At 43.8% G+C, this 23,723-nt stretch overlaps 2 protein-coding genes across 4 annotated transcripts; both read left to right on the plus strand.

The window, feature by feature from the left end:
- Positions 1–10,309: 10,309 nt before the first annotated feature.
- Positions 10,310–13,067, plus strand: LOC123727277 (L-rhamnose-binding lectin CSL3). 2 transcript variants are annotated; one of them, XM_045695754.1, is made up of 9 exons: positions 10,310–10,395; positions 10,682–10,717; positions 10,798–10,842; positions 10,986–11,121; positions 11,265–11,383; positions 12,367–12,411; positions 12,519–12,648; positions 12,729–12,836; positions 12,914–13,067. In XM_045695754.1, exons 1-8 carry the CDS (start codon positions 10,365–10,367, stop codon positions 12,832–12,834), a joined length of 648 nt encoding a protein of 215 aa, XP_045551710.1. In that variant the 5' UTR covers positions 10,310–10,364; the 3' UTR covers positions 12,835–12,836; positions 12,914–13,067. The 2 variants fall into 2 exon arrangements, with proteins under 2 accessions (XP_045551710.1, XP_045551711.1); XM_045695755.1 differs by having other exon boundaries at positions 12,729–13,067.
- A 3,707-nt stretch (positions 13,068–16,774) lies between these two features.
- LOC106583762 (L-rhamnose-binding lectin CSL3) lies at positions 16,775–19,489 on the plus strand. 2 transcript variants are annotated; one of them, XM_045695751.1, is made up of 9 exons: positions 16,775–16,880; positions 17,104–17,139; positions 17,220–17,264; positions 17,408–17,543; positions 17,687–17,805; positions 18,789–18,833; positions 18,941–19,070; positions 19,151–19,258; positions 19,336–19,489. In XM_045695751.1, exons 1-8 carry the CDS (start codon positions 16,850–16,852, stop codon positions 19,254–19,256), a joined length of 648 nt encoding a protein of 215 aa, XP_045551707.1. In that variant the 5' UTR covers positions 16,775–16,849; the 3' UTR covers positions 19,257–19,258; positions 19,336–19,489. The 2 variants fall into 2 exon arrangements, with proteins under 2 accessions (XP_045551707.1, XP_045551708.1); XM_045695752.1 differs by having other exon boundaries at positions 19,151–19,489.
- The last annotated feature ends 4,234 nt before the right edge of the window (positions 19,490–23,723 follow it).

Here is a 23,723-nt window from a genome sequence, read left to right on the forward strand (position 1 = left end):
CATCCCACGGAGAACCATTAAATCCATTATTCAAAAATGGAAAGCATATGGCACAACAACAAACCTGCCAAGAGAGGGCCTCCCACCAAAACTCATGGACCAGGCAAGGAGGGCATTAATCAGAAAGGCAACAAAGAGACCAAAGATAATCCTGAAGGAGCTGCAAAGCTCCTCAGCGGAGATTGGAGTATCTGACCATTGTACCACTTTAAGTCATACACTCCACAGAGCTGGGCTTTAAGGAAGAGTGACCAGAAAAAAGCCATTGCTTGAAGAAAAAATAAGCAAACACGTTTGGTGTTCGCCAAAAAGCATGTGGGAGACTCACCAAACATATGGAACAAGGTACTCTGGTCAGATGAGACTAAAATTGAGCTTTTGGCCATCAAGGAAAACGCTATGTATGGCGCAAACCCAACACCTCTCATCATCCCGAGAGCATCATCCCCACAGTGAAGCATGGTGGTGGCAGCATCATGCTGTGGGGATGTTTTTCACCAGCAGGGATTGGGAAACTGGTCAGAATTGAAGGAATGATGGATGGCGCTAAATACAGGGAAATTCTTGAGGGAAACCTGTTTCAGTCTTCCAGAGATTTGAGACTGGGATGGAGGTTCACCTTCCAGCAGGACAATGACCCTAAGCATACTGCTAAAGCAACACTTGAGTGGTTTAAGGGGAAACATTTAAATGTCTTGGAATGGCCTAGTCAAAGCCCAGACCTCAATCCAATTGAGAATCTGTGGTATGACTTAAAGATCGCTGTACACCAGCAGAACCCATCCAACTTGAAGGAGCTGGAGCAGTTTTGCGTTGAAGAATGGGCAAAAACCCCAGTGGCTAGATGTGCCAAGCTTATAGAGACATACCCCAAGAGACTTGCAGCTGTAATTGCTGCAAAAGGTGGCTCTACAAAGTATTGACTTTGGGGGGGTGAATAGTTATGCACGCTAAAGTGTTCCGTTTTTTTGTCTTATTTCTTGTTTGTTTCACAATAAAAAAAATCTTCAAAGTGGTAGGCATGTTGAGTAAATCAGACGATACAAACCCCCGAAAAATCAATTTTAATCCCAGGTTGTAAGGGCAACAAAATAGGAAAAATGCCAAGGGGTGAATAAGCCACTGTATAAGGTGTCTGAGAGACTTGCTTCTTTTTTGTTGTACATATTTATGAGTCTAGACGCAAATGATAAATACATGTAAATGATGGACCAGCTTGAACCAACTTCTGAACAAGACATAGCACTTTAAATGATGTATGGTATTGAAGTACTTTTTCTTTTTTGCGATTCAGGTTTCCAAATATACAGTAGCAATATTCAAATATAATAGATGACCAGACAATTACAGCAACTTATGAAGGTCAATTAGCTGCATTGGTACAGACAAGTGTTAACTGTATTACAGAGAATTCGCCTTTTTTTAAATACATTTTTACTGGTTTTCCATATTGTTGCCATTACCACTTATATACGTTGTATTAAGGAATGTTATACATCTGCTATTGACTTTTCTTATGTAATGGCATATTTTAAATGTGTATAATTATATATCATGTTGGATACACAAGTAGTAACAAAGAGTTTTGTCTCGTTGCACCTGTCTCACAGACGGTGTTGCTGCAATTCGCAAAAAAATGTATTGGTTCAACCATATACCCAATAAAGATGCCGTGTTTGCCTTATTCACTGTACGATTTCTGCTTTCCTCATGACTTTGTACCACACTGATCAAATCAAATCAAAGTGTATTTGTCACTTGCGCCGAATACAACACCTTACAGTGAAATGCTTACTTACAGGCCCTTACCAACAGTGCAATTTTTCAGTAAAAAATACATATTAGGTGAACAATAGATAATTAAGGAAATAAAAACAACAGTAAAAAGACTGTGAAAAATAACAGTAGCGAGGCTATATACAGGCACCGGTTAGTCAGGCTAATTGAGGTAGTATGTACATGTAGGTATGGTGAAAGTGACTATGCATATATGATAAACAGAGAGTAGCGTAAAAGAGGGGGTGGTGGGACACAATGCAGATAGTCTGGGTAGCAAAGCGAGGGAGCAACAGTTTGTTGGGCTAAATGAGGTCGTATGTACATGAAATGTATAGTTAAAGTGACTATGCATATATGATAAACAGAGAGTAGCAGCAGCGTAAAAGAGGGGTTGGTGGTGGGGGGCGGAACACAATGCAAATAGTCTGGGTAGCCATTTGATTACCTGTTCAGGAGTCTTATGGCTTTGAGGTAAAAGCTGTTGAGAAGCCTTTTGGTCCTAGACTTGGCGCTCCAGTACCGCTTGCCATGCGGTAGCAGAGAGAACTGGGGTGGCTGGGGTTTTTGACAATTTTGAAGGCCATCCTCTGACACTGCCTGGTGTAGAGGTCCTGGATGACAGGCAGCTTAGCCCCAGTGATGTACTGGGCCGAACGCACTACCCTTCGTAGTGCTATGCGGTCGGAGTTGCCATACCAGGCGGTGATGCAACCCGTCAGGATGCTCTCGATGTTGCAGTTGTAGAACCTTTTGAGGATCTAAGGACCCATGCCAAATATTTTTAATTTCCTGAGGGGGAATAGGCTTTGTCATGTCCTCTTCACAACTGTCTTGGTGTGTTTGGACCATTCTACTTTGTTAGTGATGTGGACACCAAGGAACTTGAAGCTATCAACCTGCTCCACTACAGCCCCATCGATGAGAATGGGGGCGTACTCGGCCCTCCTTTTCCTGTAGCCACAATCATCTCCTTAGTCTTATTCTGGCACCATCCGGCCAGGTCTCTGACCTCCTCCCTATAGGCTGTATCGTCAAATCTCCGATTTGGCTCAAGGAATAAGGGAGAATTAAAACCTGTCGTTTCGCTATATGAGCCAGCAATTATAATAGTATGCTGAATGTTTTGCTGTGTCGTCTATAAGACATCTTAAGGAAGGATCTCTTACTTACAGTACGTTTTTTTATGTCTAAACTACCTTTAGCCAAGTAGTTCTTGCAGAATGCTTTTTCCATCTTTAACCAGGTAGGCCAGTTGAGAACAAGTTCTCATTTACAACTGCGACCTGGCCAAGATAAAGCAAAGCAGTGCGACACAAACAACAACACAGAGTTACACATGGAATAAACAAACATGCAGTCAATAATACAATAGGTCTATATACAGCATGTGCAAATGAGGTAGGATAAGGGAGGTAAGGCAATAAATAGGCCATAGTGGCTAAATAATTACAGTACAGCAAATAAATTAATAGATGTGCAGAAGATGAGTGTGCAAGTAGAGATACTGGGGTGCAAAGGAGCAAAATAAATCAAATAAATTACAGTATGGGGGATGAGGTAGTTGTTTTCTTGGTGACTATGGTCCCAGCTGCCTTGAGATCATTGACAAGATCCTCCCGTGTAGTTCTGGGTTGATTCCTCACCGTTCTCATGATCATTGCAACTCCACGAGGTGAGATCTTGCATGGAGCCCCAGGCCGAGGGAGATTGACAGTTCTTTTGTGTTTCTTCCATTTGCGAATAATCACACCAAATGTTGTCACCTTCTCACCAAGCTGCTTGGCGATGGTCTTGTAGCCCATTCCAGCCTTGTGTAGGTCTACAATCTTGTCCCTGACATCCTTGGAGAGCTCTTTGGTCTTGGCCATGGTGGAGAGTTTGGAATCTGATTGATTGATTGCTTCTGTGGACAGGTGTCTTTTATACAGGTAACGAGCTGAGATTAGGAGCACACTCTTAAAGAGAGTGCTCCTAATCTCAGTTTGTTACCTGTATAAAAGACACCTGGGAGCCAGAAATCTTTCTGATTGAGAGGGGGTGAAATACTTATTTCCCTCATTAAAATGCAAATCAATTCATAACATTTTTGACATGCGTTTTTCAGGATTATTTTGTTGTCATTCTGTCTCTCACTGTTCAAATAAACCTACCATTAAAATTATAGACTGATCACTTCTTTGTCAGTGGTACAAAATCAGCAGGGGATCACATACTTTTTTCCCCCACTGTAAGGCAATAAATAGGACATAGTGGCTAAATAATTACAGTACAGCAAATAAATTAATAGATGTGCAGAAGATGAGTGTGCAAGTAGAGATACTGGGGTGCAAAGGAGCAAAATAAATCAATTACAGTATGGGGGATGAGGTAGTTGGATGGGCTATTTACAGATGGGCTACATACAGGTGCAGTGATCTCTGAGCTGCTCTGACAGCTGATGCTTAAAGTTAGTGAGGGAGATATGAGTCTCCAGCTTCAGTGACTTTTGCAGTTCGTTCCAGTCATTGGCAGCAGAGAACTGGAAGGAAAGTTAGCCAAAGGAGGAATTGGCCTTGGGGGTGACCAGTGAGATATACCTGCTGGAGCGCGTGCTACGGGTGGGTGCTGCTATGGTGACCAGTGAGCTGAGATAAGGTGGCACTTTACCTAGCAAAGACATATAGATGACCTGGAGCCAGTGGGTTTGGCGACGAATATGAAGCGAGGGCCAGCCAACGAGAGCATGCAGGTCGCAGTGGTGGTTAGTATATGGGGCTTTGGTGACAAAACGGATGGCACTGCGATAGACTGCATCCAATTTGTTGAGTAGAGTGTTGGAGGCTATTTTGTAAATGACATCGCCGATTTCAAGGATCGGTAGGATTGTCAGTTTTACGAGGGTATGTTTGGCAGCATGAGTGAAGGATGCTTTGTTGCGTAATAGGAAGCCGATTCTAGGTTTAATTTTGCATAGGAGATGCTTAATGTGAGTCTTGAAGGAGAGTTTACAGTCTAACCAGACACCTATGTATTTGTAGTTGTCCACATATTCTAATATAGAACCGTCCATAGTAGTGATGCTGTACGGGCGGGCAGGTGTGTGCAGCGATCGGTTGAAGAGCATAAATTTAGTTTTACTTGCATTTAAGAGCAGTAGGAGGCCACGGAAGGAGAGTTGTATGGCATTGAAGCTCGTCTGGAGGTTAGTTAACACAGTGTCCAAAGAAGGGCCAGAAGTATACAAAATGGTGTCGTCTGCATAGAGGTGGATCAGAGAATCACCAGCAGCAAGAGCAACATCATTGATGTATACAGAGAAAAGAGTCGACCCGAGAATTGAACCCTGTGGCACCCCCATAGAGACTGCAAGAGGTCCGGACAACAGGCCCTCCGATTTGACCCACTGAACTCTGTCTGAGAAGAAGTTGGTGAACCAGGCTAGGCAGTCATTTGAGAAACCAAGTTTGTTGAGTTTGCCGATAAGAATGTGGTGATTGACAGAGTCGAAAGCCTTGGCCAGGTCGATGAATACAGCTGCACAGTATTGTCTCTTATCGATGGTGGTTATGGTATCTTTTAGGACGTTGAGCGTGGCTGAAGTACACCCATGACCAGCTCCGAAACCAGATTGCATAGCGGAGAAATTACGGTTGGATTCGAAATGGTTGGTGATCTGTTTGTTATCTTGGCTTTCGAAGACCTTAGAAAGGCAGGGTAGGATAGATATAGGTCTGTAGCAATTTGGGTCTAGAGTGTCTCCCCCTTTGAAGAGGGGGATGACAGCTTTCCATTCTTTGGGGATCTCAGACGATGTGAAAGAGAGGTTGAACAGGCTAGTAATAGGGGTTGCAACAATTTCGGCTGATAATTTTAGAAAGAAACGGTCCAGATTGTCTAGGCCGGCTGAGTTGTAGGGGTCCAGATTTTGCAGCAGTATCAGAACATCAGCTATCTGGATTTGGGTGAAGGATGGGGGAGGCTTTGGCAAGTTGATGTGGGGGGTGCAGGGCTGTTGACCTGGGTAGGGGTAGCCAGGTGGAAAGAACGGCCAGCCGTAGAAAAATGCTTATTGAAATTCTCAATTATCATGGATTTATCAGTGGTGACAGTGTCCCAGAACTTTTTGGAGTTCGTGTCACAGGATGAAAATTTCAGTTTGAAAAAGCTAGCCTTTGCTTTCCTAACTTCCCTGAAAAGTTGCATATCGCGGGGTCTATTCGATGCCAATGCAGTACGCCGCAGGATGTTTTTGTGCTGGTCAAGAGCAGTCAGGTCTGGAGTGAACCAAGGTCCATATCTGTTCCCGGTTCTACATTTTTTGAATGGGGCATGCTTATTTAAGATTGTGAGGAAAGCACTTTTAATGAATAACCAGGCATCCTCTATTGTCGGAATGAGGTCAAAATCCTTCCAGGATACCCGGGCCTGGTCGATTAGAAAGGTTTGCTCGCTGAAGTGTTTTAGAAAGCGTTTGAAAATGATGAGAGGTGGTTGTTTGACCGCAGACCCATTACGGACGCAGGCAATGAGTCAGTGATCGCTGAGATCCTGATTGAAGACAGCAGAGGTGTATTTGGGGGGCATGTTGGTTAGGATGATATATATGAGGGTGCCCGTGGTTACGGATTTGGGGTTGTACCTGGTAGGTTCATTGATAATTTGTGTGAGATTGAGGGCATCAAGCTTAGATTGTAGGATGGCTGGGGTGTTAAGAATATCCCAGTTTAGGTCACCTAACAGCACGAGCTCTGAAGATAGATGGGGGGAAATCAGTTCACATATGGTGTCCAGGGCACAGAAGATGGTCTATAGCAATTGGCAACGGTGAGAGACTTGTTTCTGGAAAGGTTGATTTTTAAAAGTACAAGCTCATTTTGTTTCGGCACAGACCAGGATAGTAAGACAGAACTCTGCAGGCTAACGCTGCAGTAGATTGCAACTTCGCCTCCTTTGGCTGTTCTATCTTGTCGGAAAATGTTATAGTTAGGGATGGAAATGTCAGGGGTTTTGGTGGTCCTCCTAAACCAGGATTCAGACACGGCTTGGACAACCATGTTGGCAGAGTGTGCTAAAGCAGTGAATAAAACAAACTTAGGGAGGGGGCTTCTAATGTTTTCATGCATGAAACCAAGGCTTTTACGGTTACAGAAGTCAACAAATGAGAGTGTCTGGGGAATGGGAGTGGAGCTAGGCACTGCAGGGCCTGGGTTAACCTCTACATCACCAGAGGAACAGATTAGGAGTAGGATAAGTGTACGGCTAAATTCTATAACAACTGGTCGTCTAGTACGTTCGGAACAGAGAGTAAAAGTAGCAGGTTTCTGGGCACGGTAGAATAGATTCAAGGCATAATGTACAGACAAAGGCATGGTAGGATGTGAGTACAGTGGAGGTAAATCTATGCATTGAGAGACGATGAGAGTCTCTAGAAACATCATTTCAACCAGGTGAGGTCACCGCATGTTTGGAAGGTGGAACTAAAGGGTTAGCTAAGGCGTATTGAGCAGGGCTAGAGACTCTACAATGAAATAAGGCAATAATTACTAACCAAAACAGCAATGGACGAGGCACATTGACATTAGGGAGAGGCATGCGTAGACGAGTGATCATCATTGGAAGTAGCTTGGCGAGCTGGACACACGACGATTCAGACAGCTAGCGGGCCGGGCTAGCAGGCTAGCAGATGTGCATTCGAGGGATGTTGTGACGGAAGAAGTCAGTTGTAGCCCCTTCGTGCTGTTACGTCGGCAGATCAGTCGTGATGGATCATTTGGGCTCCGTGTAGTAAAAGGGTCCAGGCCAATTTGCAAAAATAGGTATAGTAGCCCCAAAAGAATTGGCTGATGGACTTCTTCAGCCAACAGTCCGGTGTGCTCTAGACAGCTAGCTTGCTGCCTCTAGAAGGCTAGTAGATGGGCATTCGAGGGATTTCGTTACGGGGGAGCCAGTTGAAAAGCCCCTCAGGCGGATTACATCGGTAGTCCAGTCGTGAAGGATAGTCGGGGCTCCGTATCGGCAATAGAAGGGGTCCAGGCCAATTGGCAAAATAGGTATTGAATCCTAAGGAGTGGCTGATGGACTTCTTTAGCTAGCCGGGAGATGGGCATAGCATGAAATAGCTCCAGGCTAATAGGTGCTTGCTTCGGGACAGAGACGTTAGCCAGGAGAAGCCTATCGGATAGCAGCTAGCTAGCTGCGATGATCCAGTTGAAAAGGTTTAGAGCTTGAAGTAGGAATCCGGAGAAAAATATGTCAGATTTGCTCTGGTTTGAGTCGAGCTGTGCAAACTGCCGTGAGTTGTCTAGGCTAAAGGTAGCTGATGACCGCTAGCAGTGGCTACAGTGAAGAGTTGAGGGCCCTGACGGAATGATGCCAGGAAAATAACCTCTCCCTCAATGTCAACAAAACAAATGAGATGATCATGGACTACAGTAGACAGCAGAGAGCTAGTCCCCATCCACATCTACGGGGCCGCACTGGAGAGGATGAAAAGCTTTAAGTTACTCGGAGCTATGGCCTGTTCACCCCGCTACCATCTAGAAGGAGGTGAAAGTACAGGTGCATCAAAGCTGTGACCAAGAGACAGAAAACTTCTATATCCAGTTTCTCAATCTCCAAAATATCAATGTTTTTTTTCGCTGAGCCACTTAGTTATCATTTTTGCCTTATGGCAAGGTGCTCCATCATGCTGGAAAAGGCATTGTTCTTCACCAAACTGTTCTTGGATGGTTGGGAGAAGTTGCTCTCGGAGGATGTGTTGGTACCATTCTTTATTCATGGCTGTGTTCTTAGGCAAAATTGTGAGTGAGCCCACTCCCTTGGCTGAGAAGCAACCCCACACATGAATGGTCTCAGGATGCTTTACTGTTGGCATGACACAGGACTGATGGTGGCACTCACCTTGTCTTCTCTGGACAAGCTTTTTTCCATATGCCCCAAACAATCGGAAACGGGATTCATCAGAGAAAATGACTTTACCCCAGTCCTCAGCAGTCCAGTCCCTGTACCTTTTGCAGAATATCAGTCTGTCCCTGATGTTTTTCCCTGGTGAGAAGTGGCTTCTTTGCTGCCCTTCTTGACACCAGGCCATCCTCCAAAAGTCTTCGCCTCACTGTGCGTGCAGATGCACTCACACCTGCCTGCTGCCATTCATGAGCAAGCTCTGTACTGATGGTGCCCCGATCCAGCAGCTGAATCAACTTTAGGAGACGGTCCTGGTGCTTGCTGGACTTTCTTGGGCGCCCTGAAGCCTTCTTCACAACAATTGAACCGCTCTCCTTGAAGTTCTTGATGATTCGATAAATGGTTGATTTAGGTGCAATCTTACTGGCAGCAATATCCTTGGCTATGAAGCCCTTTTTGTGCAAAGCAATGATGACGGCACATGTTTCCTTGCAGGTAAGCATGGTTGACAGAGGAAGAACAATGATTCCAAGCACCACCCTCCTTTTGAAGCTTCCAGTCTGTTATTCGAACTCAATCAGCATGAAAGAGTGATCTCCAGCCTTATCCTCGTCAACACTCACACCTGTGTTTACAAGAGAATCACTGACATGATATCAGCTGGACCTTTTGTGGCAGGGTTGAAATGCAGTGGACATGTTTTTGGGGGATTCAGTTCATTTGCATGGCAAAGAGGGGCTTTGCAATTAATTGCAATTCATCTGATCACTCTTCATAACATTCTGGAGTATATGCAAATTGCCATCATACAAAACCTTTGGCCACGACTGTACATAGTCCTTCAACACAGTTCACTTGAATAATATTTACAGTAGAGTACCTGTACTGTGGGTTCTGTGGTCACCAAACTGCCTTCAAGCTCAGTGGTCTCCCTTCACAGGAGTGGCAACTGTGAACATATAAATGCACAAAATCACTCGGACCAGCCTTTCCGTACCACGGCAGTGAAGCCTGATAAGTGCAACACCCAAAGGGCTCGCACGCTCTCACGCCACCAGAACAACACATCATGGGGATCTAACCATAGAGAATGATGGACACAGGATATCATTTTTATGTGTCCCATTATGGCGTCCGTGAGCGCTCGGACATTCAAATCAATTAACAAATGTAATTACATTTGAGACAACACCGGCAATATTCATTTTATTAAAGTAGATTGAATAATAGGGTGCGTTCAGCAGGATGCAACGTTTTGGAAAGGTTCAGATAAAAATATGCTATGTTGAACAGATATGTCTCTCCGACATGTAGAATAAGGAAATACGTTGTCTCTATTCATGAAATGGAAATCTGCAACGCTCAAAGGTTTTGCGACTGAACGTGGCCCGTGTGATTCTTCCTTAATGAAGAAGCCCCACCTAGATGGCTACTTTAAAATGTTGGAAGCCCTCAATGGCAATGTTAATGTCAAAATTGATTTTATCCATCTAGAGTCCTCTATCTAACTCCATGAGACTGAACCAATCGCCAGGTATAGACCAGCAAACGCCGGCCCCTAATTGCAATGAGGTGCACCTGGAGACAAATAGATACACCTGGTGTTAATTAAGACATGTCACATAACATAAATACCAGGTGTATTGGGTCTAATTGGCATCAGTTTCATTTTCTCTGTTACTACCACTCCAGTACCCGGCATCATGCGCATGTTCAGACTGACGGTGGTCACATGTGAGTATACAAAATCTGTATCTGATGCAGATTAGAATTTAAATATATATGAACAAATGTTTGTATTTGAGAGTAATGGAAGTACATGTCATATGACTTGTGGGACATTCAATTTCTATTGTTCAAAACAAAATTGTCTAACAAACTGTCACATTGCATGCATGGAATAAGAGACCAAATTCTGAACTCCATGACTACAGTAGAGTCAAATGCTAAATTCTAGCTTCATGGTCCAAGTGCATATGATGTGGAATGTTGCTGAACTAGCTGTGTGACGTTCTTTCAGTGCTGGCTGCAGCTTGCTGTACACTAACAGATGGAGGTACTGTATGTAATAATGATGATACTACTTAACCAAGCTAATGTGAGTGGTGTGTAATTCCTGTTAATTTGTCCTGGCAGCAATCAGCATCACGTGTGAAGGCTCTGATGCTTTACTGCAATGTGGTAAGCTAGTCAACACTACTGTATAGTCACTGACCACCTATGATATTTTCTACTGTAGATTAGCGTCACTGGCCCACACTTAAGAGACCCAGTCTTCGCTCACCTTTCTCCTTTTCTTTGTCTCTCTTCCCCATCTCCCTCAGATGGAGGTAAGATTCAAATCAAGCGTGCCAACTATGGTCGGCGTCAACACGATGTGTGTTCCATTGGGCGCCCCGATAACCAACTCACCGACACCAACTGCCTCAGCCAATCCTCCACCAGCAAGGTGGCAGAAAGGTACTAGAACCAGTGGTGTTTACCTGTATGAACTCCTTGGCTGTAGTGGTAACAACCACCAGCAAGATGGTTAAAAAGATACTAGAACCTGTAGTCTTCACCTGTGGGAACTCATGACCTCTACCTGTCTTTGAAACAAACAGGTGCGATGGGAAGAGCCAGTGTGTTGTCCCAGCATCCAACTTCGTTTTTGGGGACCCCTGTGTCGGGACTTACAAGTACCTGGACACCAAATACTCCTGTGTCCAACAGCATGAAACAAGTCAGTCTCTGAATGTGTGCTAATAATAGCTAGTGGTGGGCACCAAAAGCCATAATTTAATTCGACGTACTATCGGTATGACTGTGGCATGTTGGGATATTGTTTAATACTCCTACCCATTTGACTCTTTTGTAAAAGCGTGCACTCTGCTGATGGCAAGAAAGGGAATAGAATGGGTTGGTTCCCCTATGGTACCAGCTTTGTTATTAAATTCTGCTTTATGGCCACAACGTGTTAAATACATGCATTTGTTTCTCCATGTTTAAGCCACCCTCACCTGCTAACTAACTCTAGCACATAAACTGTGGTTATGGAACAATGTACCCGGCAACAACTTTAGTTAGCGTAGCCTATAGGGAGGTCGGAGACCTGGCAGTGTGGTGCCAAGACGACAATATCGGCAAGACAAAGGAACTGATTGTGGACTACATGAAACGGAGGGCTGAGCCCCTCCCTGCCAGGAGGCTAAAAGGATTTGCTATCAGCCTTCCGATGCTCAATTCTACAGCTGCACCATTGACCCTTTTTGACTTGTCTCATATGCTGTTCCTTTTTAGATGTACATATCAAGCTCAATTAGCCAGCAGGAACACGGACGGGAAGTGGCTTATTTGATGCTTGTGCGCACTTAATCTGGTTAAAGACCGACTATGTTTCAGTGAACGGTAGCTAGCTAGCGCTACTCCCACATATTTGTAGGGTGTAGCGGGTCGACTTTATTTTTCACCAGTTTAGATCTAGCCAGCCAGTTTGCTTAAAATGTTAGCCTTTAGAGACCTGCTCATAAGGAACTGAAACTACAAGGTAACAGTGAAAGATGACGCGCCTTTTTATACTTGCCAACAAGTTTAAAATGACTTTAAAAAAAATATGCACCTGAAATCAACATTCCCTGTTAGTGCCCATCCCAAACACTTCACCAGGCTAATGTATGTCTTAATTTGTCTGGCCAGTGTGGTGTAACTCCTGTGTTGTCCTTGCAGTAAGCAGCATCATATGTGAAGGCTCTGATTCCCAACTACTATGTGGTAAGCTGGTTAGCACTACCGTACGGTATAATCATGTGGTGATGTATATTAGTCACTAGCCCACACAAACACCCAGATTTGGCCATTTTCTTCTTTATCTTCCTCAGATCGGGGTGAGATCCATATTCAGCGTGCCAACTATGGTCGTCGTCAACACGATGTGTGTTCCACTGGGCGCCCACATAAACAACTCAAAAACACCAACTGCCTCAGCCAATCCAGCACAATGGCAGAAAGGTAGTGACACCTTTAGTGTGCATTTACCTGTAGGCACTCATTGGCTGTGGCGTTAATAACCTCTACCTGTTTACACACAGGTGTGACGGAGAGCGCCAGTGTATCGTCAAGGTATCCAACTCCGTGTTCGGTGACCCCTGTGTCGGAACTTATAAGTACTTGGATGTGGCTTACACCTGTGACTGAATGTGAGTTTTATATATATGTGTGTGCATGCACACATGACTGGGAACTAGAATGCTGGTGCTGACGGTTTGTCTTGTAGAATATCTTCCTGTGGAACCTGAAGATGTACAAGGCTTCTGGGATATCTTGCTGTTTTCCTCCAACTTCAATGACCATTGTAAACCTGTGTATTTTGTGTGGAAGCATTTCTGAACTGTGGTTGGTCTGAATTAAATGACATGTCAGAAAGACAAGACTGGTTGCCTCTTGTATATTACTAAATGTCACATGAATATTTCTGAACATGTGTCCTTTATTCTCGCCTTTCACTGGACTCATTTGTACCTGGCCCTAACATGCCTTTGTCGGTCTTCTGTGCCCACCTTTAGGCAGTTGTAAAATACTCATTGTGCTCTGGATGGTCAATCAATTGTACCTGCCCCTCAAATCACTGACAAGTAGTACTTATGACATCAGCAGGCTTACTTGTCCAAGTTTGTTCACGTCAGCAGCTAATCTGGTCACAAAGCAGACCTGGACGGTTAAGACATTACATACAACGTGTAGACCCTACAAACCCTGATCATTAAGTGATAGACTCTTATTGATCAGATCATAAGCCAAATGTTACCGTGATGTGTAAATTAATCTAGAGGCTATTTCTTAAACATATACTTGCAGTGATGCTGCCCAACTACATCATATTAGTCATCTAACAGCCTCTTATCCAGAGAGGCAAACAGGGTCAACACCCTGCTGAAGGGCACGTCGACAGATCTCCCACAATGTCAAACGGGGACCCTACCGATGCTGCCCCTCAACCATCAGATTCCACCCTGAGGAAAAGCAAGGCCAACAATGTTTGAGTGCATGTATGGCACCATGTGCATTTGTACAAACACCTGCATGGAATCAACCTCAACTGTATCAACACAGCCCTCAGTGTCAATGTACTTACCTTTTTATATGGAATTTATTTTACATCTGTCATTCTATCCTTTGCCCAGCAACTCTGCTCCCACTTGTCTCCAATTCCACATCCCACCTGTCTCTGCTGGCCACCCTTTTGGGATTTCTACGCAGCATACTATGTTGTGATTAACACAATTTCTGTCGACTAGAATCTACAGACTGAGTTGAAATACTTTGACAGAGTGGTAATTGACTGACCCCGGTCTCCAGCTCTCCAACAGTACTATTTCTAGGGTCAATTTTGGATCAATGTTTTGCATTTTCAGACATTCCTGAGAGGCTACTTGAGGGCAATACCAAAATAAATGGACAATTGATTCTGTATCCTCACAAAATCTGCAGAGCTTCGATGGTTGTATGCCCCAAATAGTCAGCATTAACTAAGAGAACCCATGAACTAATAGTACAGGTAAATGGCGATAAAAACAATACTACAGAGATACAAAATCAGTGGAAAAACAAGAACTTAACTTATTCAAGAACGATGTAATGTAATCTATTATGAATATGAATTGGATGGGTTGAGATTATTAAATATAAAAGCACTAAACCTCTTTCTGAAAGCTTCACTTATTCAAAAGTTTTTCTTGAACCCTAAATGGTTCTCATGTAGATTACTAAGAAAAGCTCATCCTTTGTGCAGATTGCCATGTCTCATTTTTGATTAATTGCTAATGATACTTTTTTTTCACAGTATCTCTCTTTTTCAAACAAGCATTGCAGAACTGGCTACAATTTCATCCACCTGAAAAGATAGAACAAATATTACAAAAAATATTATGGCTGAACTCTGTGCTGGTTGATAAAAGACCTGTATTTGTGCAAAAGATATTTGATAAGGGTATTTTGTTCTTAGTGTCCAAAGAAGGGCCAGAAGTATACATAATGGTGTCGTCTGCATAGAGGTGGATCAGAGAATCACCAGCAACAAGAGCAACATCATTGATGTATACAGAGAAAAGAGTCGACCCGAGAATTGAACCCTGTGGCACCCCCATAGAGACTGCCAGAGGTCCGGACAACAGGCCCTCCGATTTGACCAACTTAACTCTATCTGAGAAGAAGTTGGTGAACCAGGCTAGGCAGTCATTTGAGAAACCAAGTTTGTTGAGTTTGCCGATAAGAATGTGGTGATTGACAGAGTCGAAAGCCTTGGCCAGGTCGATGAATACAGCTGCACAGTATTGTCTCTTATCGATGGTGGTTATGATATCTTTTAGGACCTTGAGCGTTGCTGAAGTACACCCATGACCAGCTCGGAAACCAGATTGCTGAAAATTTCAGTTTGAAAAAGCTAGCCTTTGCTTTCCTAACTTCCCTGAAAAGCTGCATATCGCGGGGGCTATTCGATGCTAATGCAGTACGCCACAGGATGTTTTTGTGCTGGTCAAGAGCAGTCAGGTCTGGAGTGAACCAAGGTCCATATCTGTTCCTGGTTGTACATTTTTTGAATGGGGCATGCTTATTTAAGATGGTGAGGAAAGCACTTTTAATGAATAACTAGACATCCTCTATTGTCGGAATGAGGTCAAAATCCTTCCAGGATACCCGGGCCTGGTCGATTAGAAAGGTTTGCTCGCTGAAGGGTTTTAGGAAGCGTTTGAAAGTGATGAGAGGTGGTTGTTTGACCGCAGACCCATTACGGACGCAGGCAATTTGGCAGTGATCGCTGAGATCCTGGTTGAAGACAGCAGAGGTGTATTTGGAGGGCACGTTGGTTAGGATGATATATATGAGGGTGCCCGTGTTTATGGATTTGGGGTTGTACCTGGTAGGTTCATTGATAATTTGTGTGAGATTGAGGGCATCAAGCTTAGATTGTAGGATGGCCGGGGTGTTAAGCATATGCCAGTATAGGTCACCTAACAGCACGAGCTCTGAAGATAGATGGGGGGCAATCAGTTCACATATGGTGTCCAGGGCACAGAAGGTGGTCTATAGCAAGTGGCAACGGTGAGAGACTTGTTTCTGGAAAGGTTGATTTTTTTTAAAAAGTACAAGGTCAAATTGTTTGGGCACAGACCTGGATAGTAAGACAGAACTCTGCAGGCTAACGCTGCAGTAGATTGCAACTCCACCTGCTTTGGCAGTTCTATCTTGTCGGAAAATGTTATAGTTAGGGATGGAAATTTCAGGGGTTTTGGTGGTCCTCCTAAACCAGGATTCAGACACGGCTAGGACAACCGGGTTGGCAGAGTGTGCTATAGCAGTGAATAAAATAAACTTAGGGAGGGGGCTTCTAATGTTAACATGCATGAAACCAAGGCTTTTACGGTTAGAGAAGTCAACAAATGAGAGCGCCTGGGGAATGGGAGTGGAGCTAGGCACTGCAGGGCCTGGGTTAACCTCTACATCACCAGAGGAACAGATTAGCAGTAGGATAAGTGTACGGCTAAAGGCTATAACAACTGGTCGTCTAGTACGTTCGGAACAGAGAGTAAAAGGAGCAGGTTTCTGGGCAAGGTAGAATAGATTCAAGGCATAATGTACAGACAAAGGTATGGTAGGATGTGAATACAGTTATGCAATGTTTGCTCAAGAGTATAATTAATTGGCTGATCCCTCCTGATGACCCGGATTGAATAATAGGGTGCGTTCAGCAGGATGCAACGTTTTGGAAGGTTCAGATAAAAATATGCAATGTTGAACAAATATGGCTCTCCGACATGTAGAATAAGGAAATACGTTGTCTCTATTCATGAAATGGAAATCTGCAATGCTCGAAAGCTTTGCGACTGAACGTGGCCCGTGTGATTCTTCCTTAACGAAGAAGCCCCACCTAGATGTCTACTTTAAAATGTTCCGCCCTCAATGGCAATGTTAATGCCAAAATGTATTTTTATCCATCTAGAGTCCTCTATCTATCTCCATGAGATGAGACTGAACCAATAGCCATGTATAGACCAGCAAACGCCGGCCCCTAATTGCAATGAGCTGCACCTGGAGACAAATAGATACACCTGGGTTAATTAAGACATGTCACATAACATAAATACCAGGTGTATTGGGTCTAATTAGCATCAGTTGCATTTTCTCTGTTACTACCACTCCTGTACCTGGCATCATGCGCATGTTCAGACTGACGGTGGTCACATGTGAGTATACAAAATCTGTATCATGTCATATGACTTGAGGGACATTCAATTTCTATTGTTCAAAACAAAATTGTCTAACAAACTGTCACATTGCATGCATGGAATAAGAGACCAAATTCTGAACTCCATGACTACAGTAGAGTCAAATGCTAAATTCTAGCTTCATGGTCCAAGTGCATATGATGTGGAATGTTGCTGAACTAGCTGTGTGACGTTCTTTCAGTGCTGGCTGCAGCTTGCTGTACACTAACAGATGGAGGTACTGTATGTAATAATGATGATACTACTTAACCAAGCTAATGTGAGTGGTGTGTAATTCCTGTTAATTTGTCCTGGCAGCAATCAGCATCACGTGTGAAGGCTCTGATGCTTTACTGCAATGTGGTAAGCTAGTCAACACTACTGTATAGTCACTGACCACCTATGATATTTTCTACTGTAGATTAGCGTCACTGGCCCACACTTAAGAGACCCAGTCTTCGCTCACCTTTCTCCTTTTCTTTGTCTCTCTTCCCCATCTCCCTCAGATGGAGGTAAGATTCAAATCAAGCGTGCCAACTATGGTCGGCGTCAACACGATGTGTGTTCCATTGGGCGCCCCGATAACCAACTCACCGACACCAACTGCCTCAGCCAATCCTCCACCAGCAAGGTGGCAGAAAGGTACTAGAACCAGTGGTGTTTACCTGTATGAACTCCTTGGCTGTAGTGGTAACAACCACCAGCAAGATGGTTAAAAAGATACTAGAACCTGTAGTCTTCACCTGTGGGAACTCATGACCTCTACCTGTCTTTGAAACAAACAGGTGCGATGGGAAGAGCCAGTGTGTTGTCCCAGCATCCAACTTCGTTTTTGGGGACCCCTGTGTCGGGACTTACAAGTACCTGGACACCAAATACTCCTGTGTCCAACAGCATGAAACAAGTCAGTCTCTGAATGTGTGCTAATAATAGCTAGTGGTGGGCACCAAAAGCCATAATTTAATTCGACGTACTATCGGTATGACTGTGGCATGTTGGGATATTGTTTAATACTCCTACCCATTTGACTCTTTTGTAAAAGCGTGCACTCTGCTGATGGCAAGAAAGGGAATAGAATGGGTTGGTTCCCCTATGGTACCAGCTTTGTTATTAAATTCTGCTTTATGGCCACAACGTGTTAAATACATGCATTTGTTTCTCCATGTTTAAGCCACCCTCACCTGCTAACTAACTCTAGCACATAAACTGTGGTTATGGAACAATGTACCCGGCAACAACTTTAGTTAGCGTAGCCTATAGGGAGGTCGGAGACCTGGCAGTGTGGTGCCAAGACGACAATATCGGCAAGACAAAGGAACTGATTGTGGACTACATGAAACGGAGGGCTGAGCCCCTCCCTGCCAGGAGGCTAAAAGGATTTGCTATCAGCCTTCCGATGCTCAATTCTACAGCTGCACCATTGACCCTTTTTGACTTGTCTCATATGCTGTTCCTTTTTAGATGTACATATCAAGCTCAATTAGCCAGCAGGAACACGGACGGGAAGTGGCTTATTTGATGCTTGTGCGCACTTAATCTGGTTAAAGACCGACTATGTTTCAGTGAACGGTAGCTAGCTAGCGCTACTCCCACATATTTGTAGGGTGTAGCGGGTCGACTTTATTTTTCACCAGTTTAGATCTAGCCAGCCAGTTTGCTTAAAATGTTAGCCTTTAGAGACCTGCTCATAAGGAACTGAAACTACAAGGTAACAGTGAAAGATGACGCGCCTTTTTATACTTGCCAACAAGTTTAAAATGACTTTAAAAAAAATATGCACCTGAAATCAACATTCCCTGTTAGTGCCCATCCCAAACACTTCACCAGGCTAATGTATGTCTTAATTTGTCTGGCCAGTGTGGTGTAACTCCTGTGTTGTCCTTGCAGTAAGCAGCATCATATGTGAAGGCTCTGATTCCCAACTACTATGTGGTAAGCTGGTTAGCACTACCGTACGGTATAATCATGTGGTGATGTATATTAGTCACTAGCCCACACAAACACCCAGATTTGGCCATTTTCTTCTTTATCTTCCTCAGATCGGGGTGAGATCCATATTCAGCGTGCCAACTATGGTCGTCGTCAACACGATGTGTGTTCCACTGGGCGCCCACATAAACAACTCAAAAACACCAACTGCCTCAGCCAATCCAGCACAATGGCAGAAAGGTAGTGACACCTTTAGTGTGCATTTACCTGTAGGCACTCATTGGCTGTGGCGTTAATAACCTCTACCTGTTTACACACAGGTGTGACGGAGAGCGCCAGTGTATCGTCAAGGTATCCAACTCCGTGTTCGGTGACCCCTGTGTCGGAACTTATAAGTACTTGGATGTGGCTTACACCTGTGACTGAATGTGAGTTTTATATATATGTGTGTGCATGCACACATGACTGGGAACTAGAATGCTGGTGCTGACGGTTTGTCTTGTAGAATATCTTCCTGTGGAACCTGAAGATGTACAAGGCTTCTGGGATATCTTGCTGTTTTCCTCCAACTTCAATGACCATTGTAAACCTGTGTATTTTGTGTGGAAGCATTTCTGAACTGTGGTTGGTCTGAATTAAATGACATGTCAGAAAGACAAGACTGGTTGCCTCTTGTATATTACTAAATGTCACATGAATATTTCTGAACATGTGTCCTTTATTCTCGCCTTTCACTGGACTCATTTGTACCTGGCCCTAACATGCCTTTGTCGGTCTTCTGTGCCCACCTTTAGGCAGTTGTAAAATACTCATTGTGCTCTGGATGGTCAATCAATTGTACCTGCCCCTCAAATCACTGACAAGTAGTACTTATGACATCAGCAGGCTTACTTGTCCAAGTTTGTTCACGTCAGCAGCTAATCTGGTCACAAAGCAGACCTGGACGGTTAAGACATTACATACAACGTGTAGACCCTACAAACCCTGATCATTAAGTGATAGACTCTTATTGATCAGATCATAAGCCAAATGTTACCGTGATGTGTAAATTAATCTAGAGGCTATTTCTTAAACATATACTTGCAGTGATGCTGCCCAACTACATCATATTAGTCATCTAACAGCCTCTTATCCAGAGAGGCAAACAGGGTCAACACCCTGCTGAAGGGCACGTCGACAGATCTCCCACAATGTCAAACGGGGACCCTACCGATGCTGCCCCTCAACCATCAGATTCCACCCTGAGGAAAAGCAAGGCCAACAATGTTTGAGTGCATGTATGGCACCATGTGCATTTGTACAAACACCTGCATGGAATCAACCTCAACTGTATCAACACAGCCCTCAGTGTCAATGTACTTACCTTTTTATATGGAATTTATTTTACATCTGTCATTCTATCCTTTGCCCAGCAACTCTGCTCCCACTTGTCTCCAATTCCACATCCCACCTGTCTCTGCTGGCCACCCTTTTGGGATTTCTACGCAGCATACTATGTTGTGATTAACACAATTTCTGTCGACTAGAATCTACAGACTGAGTTGAAATACTTTGACAGAGTGGTAATTGACTGACCCCGGTCTCCAGCTCTCCAACAGTACTATTTCTAGGGTCAATTTTGGATCAATGTTTTGCATTTTCAGACATTCCTGAGAGGCTACTTGAGGGCAATACCAAAATAAATGGACAATTGATTCTGTATCCTCACAAAATCTGCAGAGCTTCGATGGTTGTATGCCCCAAATAGTCAGCATTAACTAAGAGAACCCATGAACTAATAGTACAGGTAAATGGCGATAAAAACAATACTACAGAGATACAAAATCAGTGGAAAAACAAGAACTTAACTTATTCAAGAACGATGTAATGTAATCTATTATGAATATGAATTGGATGGGTTGAGATTATTAAATATAAAAGCACTAAACCTCTTTCTGAAAGCTTCACTTATTCAAAAGTTTTTCTTGAACCCTAAATGGTTCTCATGTAGATTACTAAGAAAAGCTCATCCTTTGTGCAGATTGCCATGTCTCATTTTTGATTAATTGCAAATGATACTTTTTTTTCACAGTATCTCTCTTTTTCAAACAAGCATTGCAGAACTGGCTACAATTTCATCCACCTGAAAAGATAGAACAAATATTACAAAAAATATTATGGCTGAACTCTGTGCTGGTTGATAAAAGACCTGTATTTGTGCAAAAGATATTTGATAAGGGTATTTTGTTCTTAGTGTCCAAAGAAGGGCCAGAAGTATACATAATGGTGTCGTCTGCATAGAGGTGGATCAGAGAATCACCAGCAACAAGAGCAACATCATTGATGTATACAGAGAAAAGAGTCGACCCGAGAATTGAACCCTGTGGCACCCCCATAGAGACTGCCAGAGGTCCGGACAACAGGCCCTCCGATTTGACCAACTTAACTCTATCTGAGAAGAAGTTGGTGAACCAGGCTAGGCAGTCATTTGAGAAACCAAGTTTGTTGAGTTTGCCGATAAGAATGTGGTGATTGACAGAGTCGAAAGCCTTGGCCAGGTCGATGAATACAGCTGCACAGTATTGTCTCTTATCGATGGTGGTTATGATATCTTTTAGGACCTTGAGCGTTGCTGAAGTACACCCATGACCAGCTCGGAAACCAGATTGCATAGCGGAGAAATTACGGTTGGATTCGAAATGGTTGGTGATCTGTTTGTTATCTTGGCTTTCGAAGACCTTAGAAAGGCAGGGTAGGATAGATATAGGTCTGTAGCAATTTGGGTCTAGAGTGTCTCCCCCTTTGAAGAGGGTGATGACCTTGAAGAGGGGGATGACAGCTTTCCAATCTTTGGGGATCTCAGACGATGCGAAAGAGAGGTTGAACAGGCTAGTAATAGGGGTTGCAACAATTTCGGCTGATCATTTTAGAAAAAGACGGTCCAGATTGTCTAGCCCGGCTGAGTTATAGGGGTCCAGAGTTTGCAGCACTATCAGAACATCAGCGATCTGGATTTGGGTGAAGGATGGGAGAGGCTTTGGCAAGTTGATGTGGGGGGTGCAGGGCTGTTGACCTGGGTAGGGGTAGCCAGGTGGAAAGCACGGCCAGCCATAGAAAAATGCTTATTGAAATTCTCAATTATCATGGATTTATCGGTGGTGACAGTGTCCCAGAACTTTTTGGAGTTCGTGTCACAGGATGAAAATTTCAGTTTGAAAAAGCTAGCCTTTGCTTTCCTAACTTCCCTGAAAAGCTGCATATCGCGGGGGCTATTCGATGCTAATGCAGTACGCCACAGGATGTTTTTGTGCTGGTCAAGAGCAGTCAGGTCTGGAGTGAACCAAGGTCCATATCTGTTCCTGGTTGTACATTTTTTGAATGGGGCATGCTTATTTAAGATGGTGAGGAAAGCACTTTTAATGAATAACTAGACATCCTCTATTGTCGGAATGAGGTCAAAATCCTTCCAGGATACCCGGGCCTGGTCGATTAGAAAGGTTTGCTCGCTGAAGGGTTTTAGGAAGCGTTTGAAAGTGATGAGAGGTGGTTGTTTGACCGCAGACCCATTACGGACGCAGGCAATTTGGCAGTGATCGCTGAGATCCTGGTTGAAGACAGCAGAGGTGTATTTGGAGGGCACGTTGGTTAGGATGATATATATGAGGGTGCCCGTGTTTATGGATTTGGGGTTGTACCTGGTAGGTTCATTGATAATTTGTGTGAGATTGAGGGCATCAAGCTTAGATTGTAGGATGGCCGGGGTGTTAAGCATATGCCAGTATAGGTCACCTAACAGCACGAGCTCTGAAGATAGATGGGGGCAATCAGTTCACATATGGTGTCCAGGGCACAGAAGGTGGTCTATAGCAAGTGGCAACGGTGAGAGACTTGTTTCTGGAAAGGTTGATTTTTTTAAAAAGTACAAGGTCAAATTGTTTGGGCACAGACCTGGATAGTAAGACAGAACTCTGCAGGCTAACGCTGCAGTAGATTGCAACTCCACCTGCTTTGGCAGTTCTATCTTGTCGGAAAATGTTATAGTTAGGGATGGAAATTTCAGGGGTTTTGGTGGTCCTCCTAAACCAGGATTCAGACACGGCTAGGACAACCGGGTTGGCAGAGTGTGCTATAGCAGTGAATAAAATAAACTTAGGGAGGGGGCTTCTAATGTTAACATGCATGAAACCAAGGCTTTTACGGTTAGAGAAGTCAACAAATGAGAGCGCCTGGGGAATGGGAGTGGAGCTAGGCACTGCAGGGCCTGGGTTAACCTCTACATCACCAGAGGAACAGATTAGCAGTAGGATAAGTGTACGGCTAAAGGCTATAACAACTGGTCGTCTAGTACGTTCGGAACAGAGAGTAAAAGGAGCAGGTTTCTGGGCAAGGTAGAATAGATTCAAGGCATAATGTACAGACAAAGGTATGGTAGGATGTGAATACAGTTATGCAATGTTTGCTCAAGAGTATAATTAATTGGCTGATCCCTCCTGATGACCCGGATTGAATAATAGGGTGCGTTCAGCAGGATGCAACGTTTTGGAAGGTTCAGATAAAAATATGCAATGTTGAACAAATATGGCTCTCCGACATGTAGAATAAGGAAATACGTTGTCTCTATTCATGAAATGGAAATCTGCAATGCTCGAAGGCTTTGCGACTGAACGTGGCCCGTGTGATTCTTCCTTAACGAAGAAGCCCCACCTAGATGTCTACTTTAAAATGTTCCGCCCTCAATGGCAATGTTAATGCCAAAATGTATTTTTATCCATCTAGAGTCCTCTATCTATCTCCATGAGATGAGACTGAACCAATAGCCATGTATAGACCAGCAAACGCCGGCCCCTAATTGCAATGAGCTGCACCTGGAGACAAATAGATACACCTGGGTTAATTAAGACATGTCACATAACA

Source organism: Salmo salar, chromosome ssa15, assembly GCF_905237065.1.
Source record: "Salmo salar chromosome ssa15, Ssal_v3.1, whole genome shotgun sequence".
Classification (NCBI taxonomy): domain Eukaryota; kingdom Metazoa; phylum Chordata; class Actinopteri; order Salmoniformes; family Salmonidae; genus Salmo; species Salmo salar.

What these genes read in the sequence shown, in the direction of transcription:
- LOC106583762 (XM_045695752.1), top strand. Translation starts at nt 16,850, where the DNA reads ATGCGCATGTTCAGACTGACGGTGGTCACAT. An exon ending in TGTCCAACAGCATGAAACAA is followed by an intron (nt 17,806 to 18,788) that starts GTCAGTCTCTGA and finishes TTGTCCTTGCAG; the next exon opens with TAAGCAGCATCATATGTGAA. An exon ending in TCCAGCACAATGGCAGAAAG is followed by an intron (nt 19,071 to 19,150) that starts GTAGTGACACCT and finishes GTTTACACACAG; the next exon opens with GTGTGACGGAGAGCGCCAGT.
- LOC123727277 (XM_045695755.1), top strand. Translation starts at nt 10,365, where the DNA reads ATGCGCATGTTCAGACTGACGGTGGTCACAT. An exon ending in CAGACTGACGGTGGTCACAT is followed by an intron (nt 10,396 to 10,681) that starts GTGAGTATACAA and finishes ACGTTCTTTCAG; the next exon opens with TGCTGGCTGCAGCTTGCTGT. An exon ending in TGATTCCCAACTACTATGTG is followed by an intron (nt 12,412 to 12,518) that starts GTAAGCTGGTTA and finishes TATCTTCCTCAG; the next exon opens with ATCGGGGTGAGATCCATATT.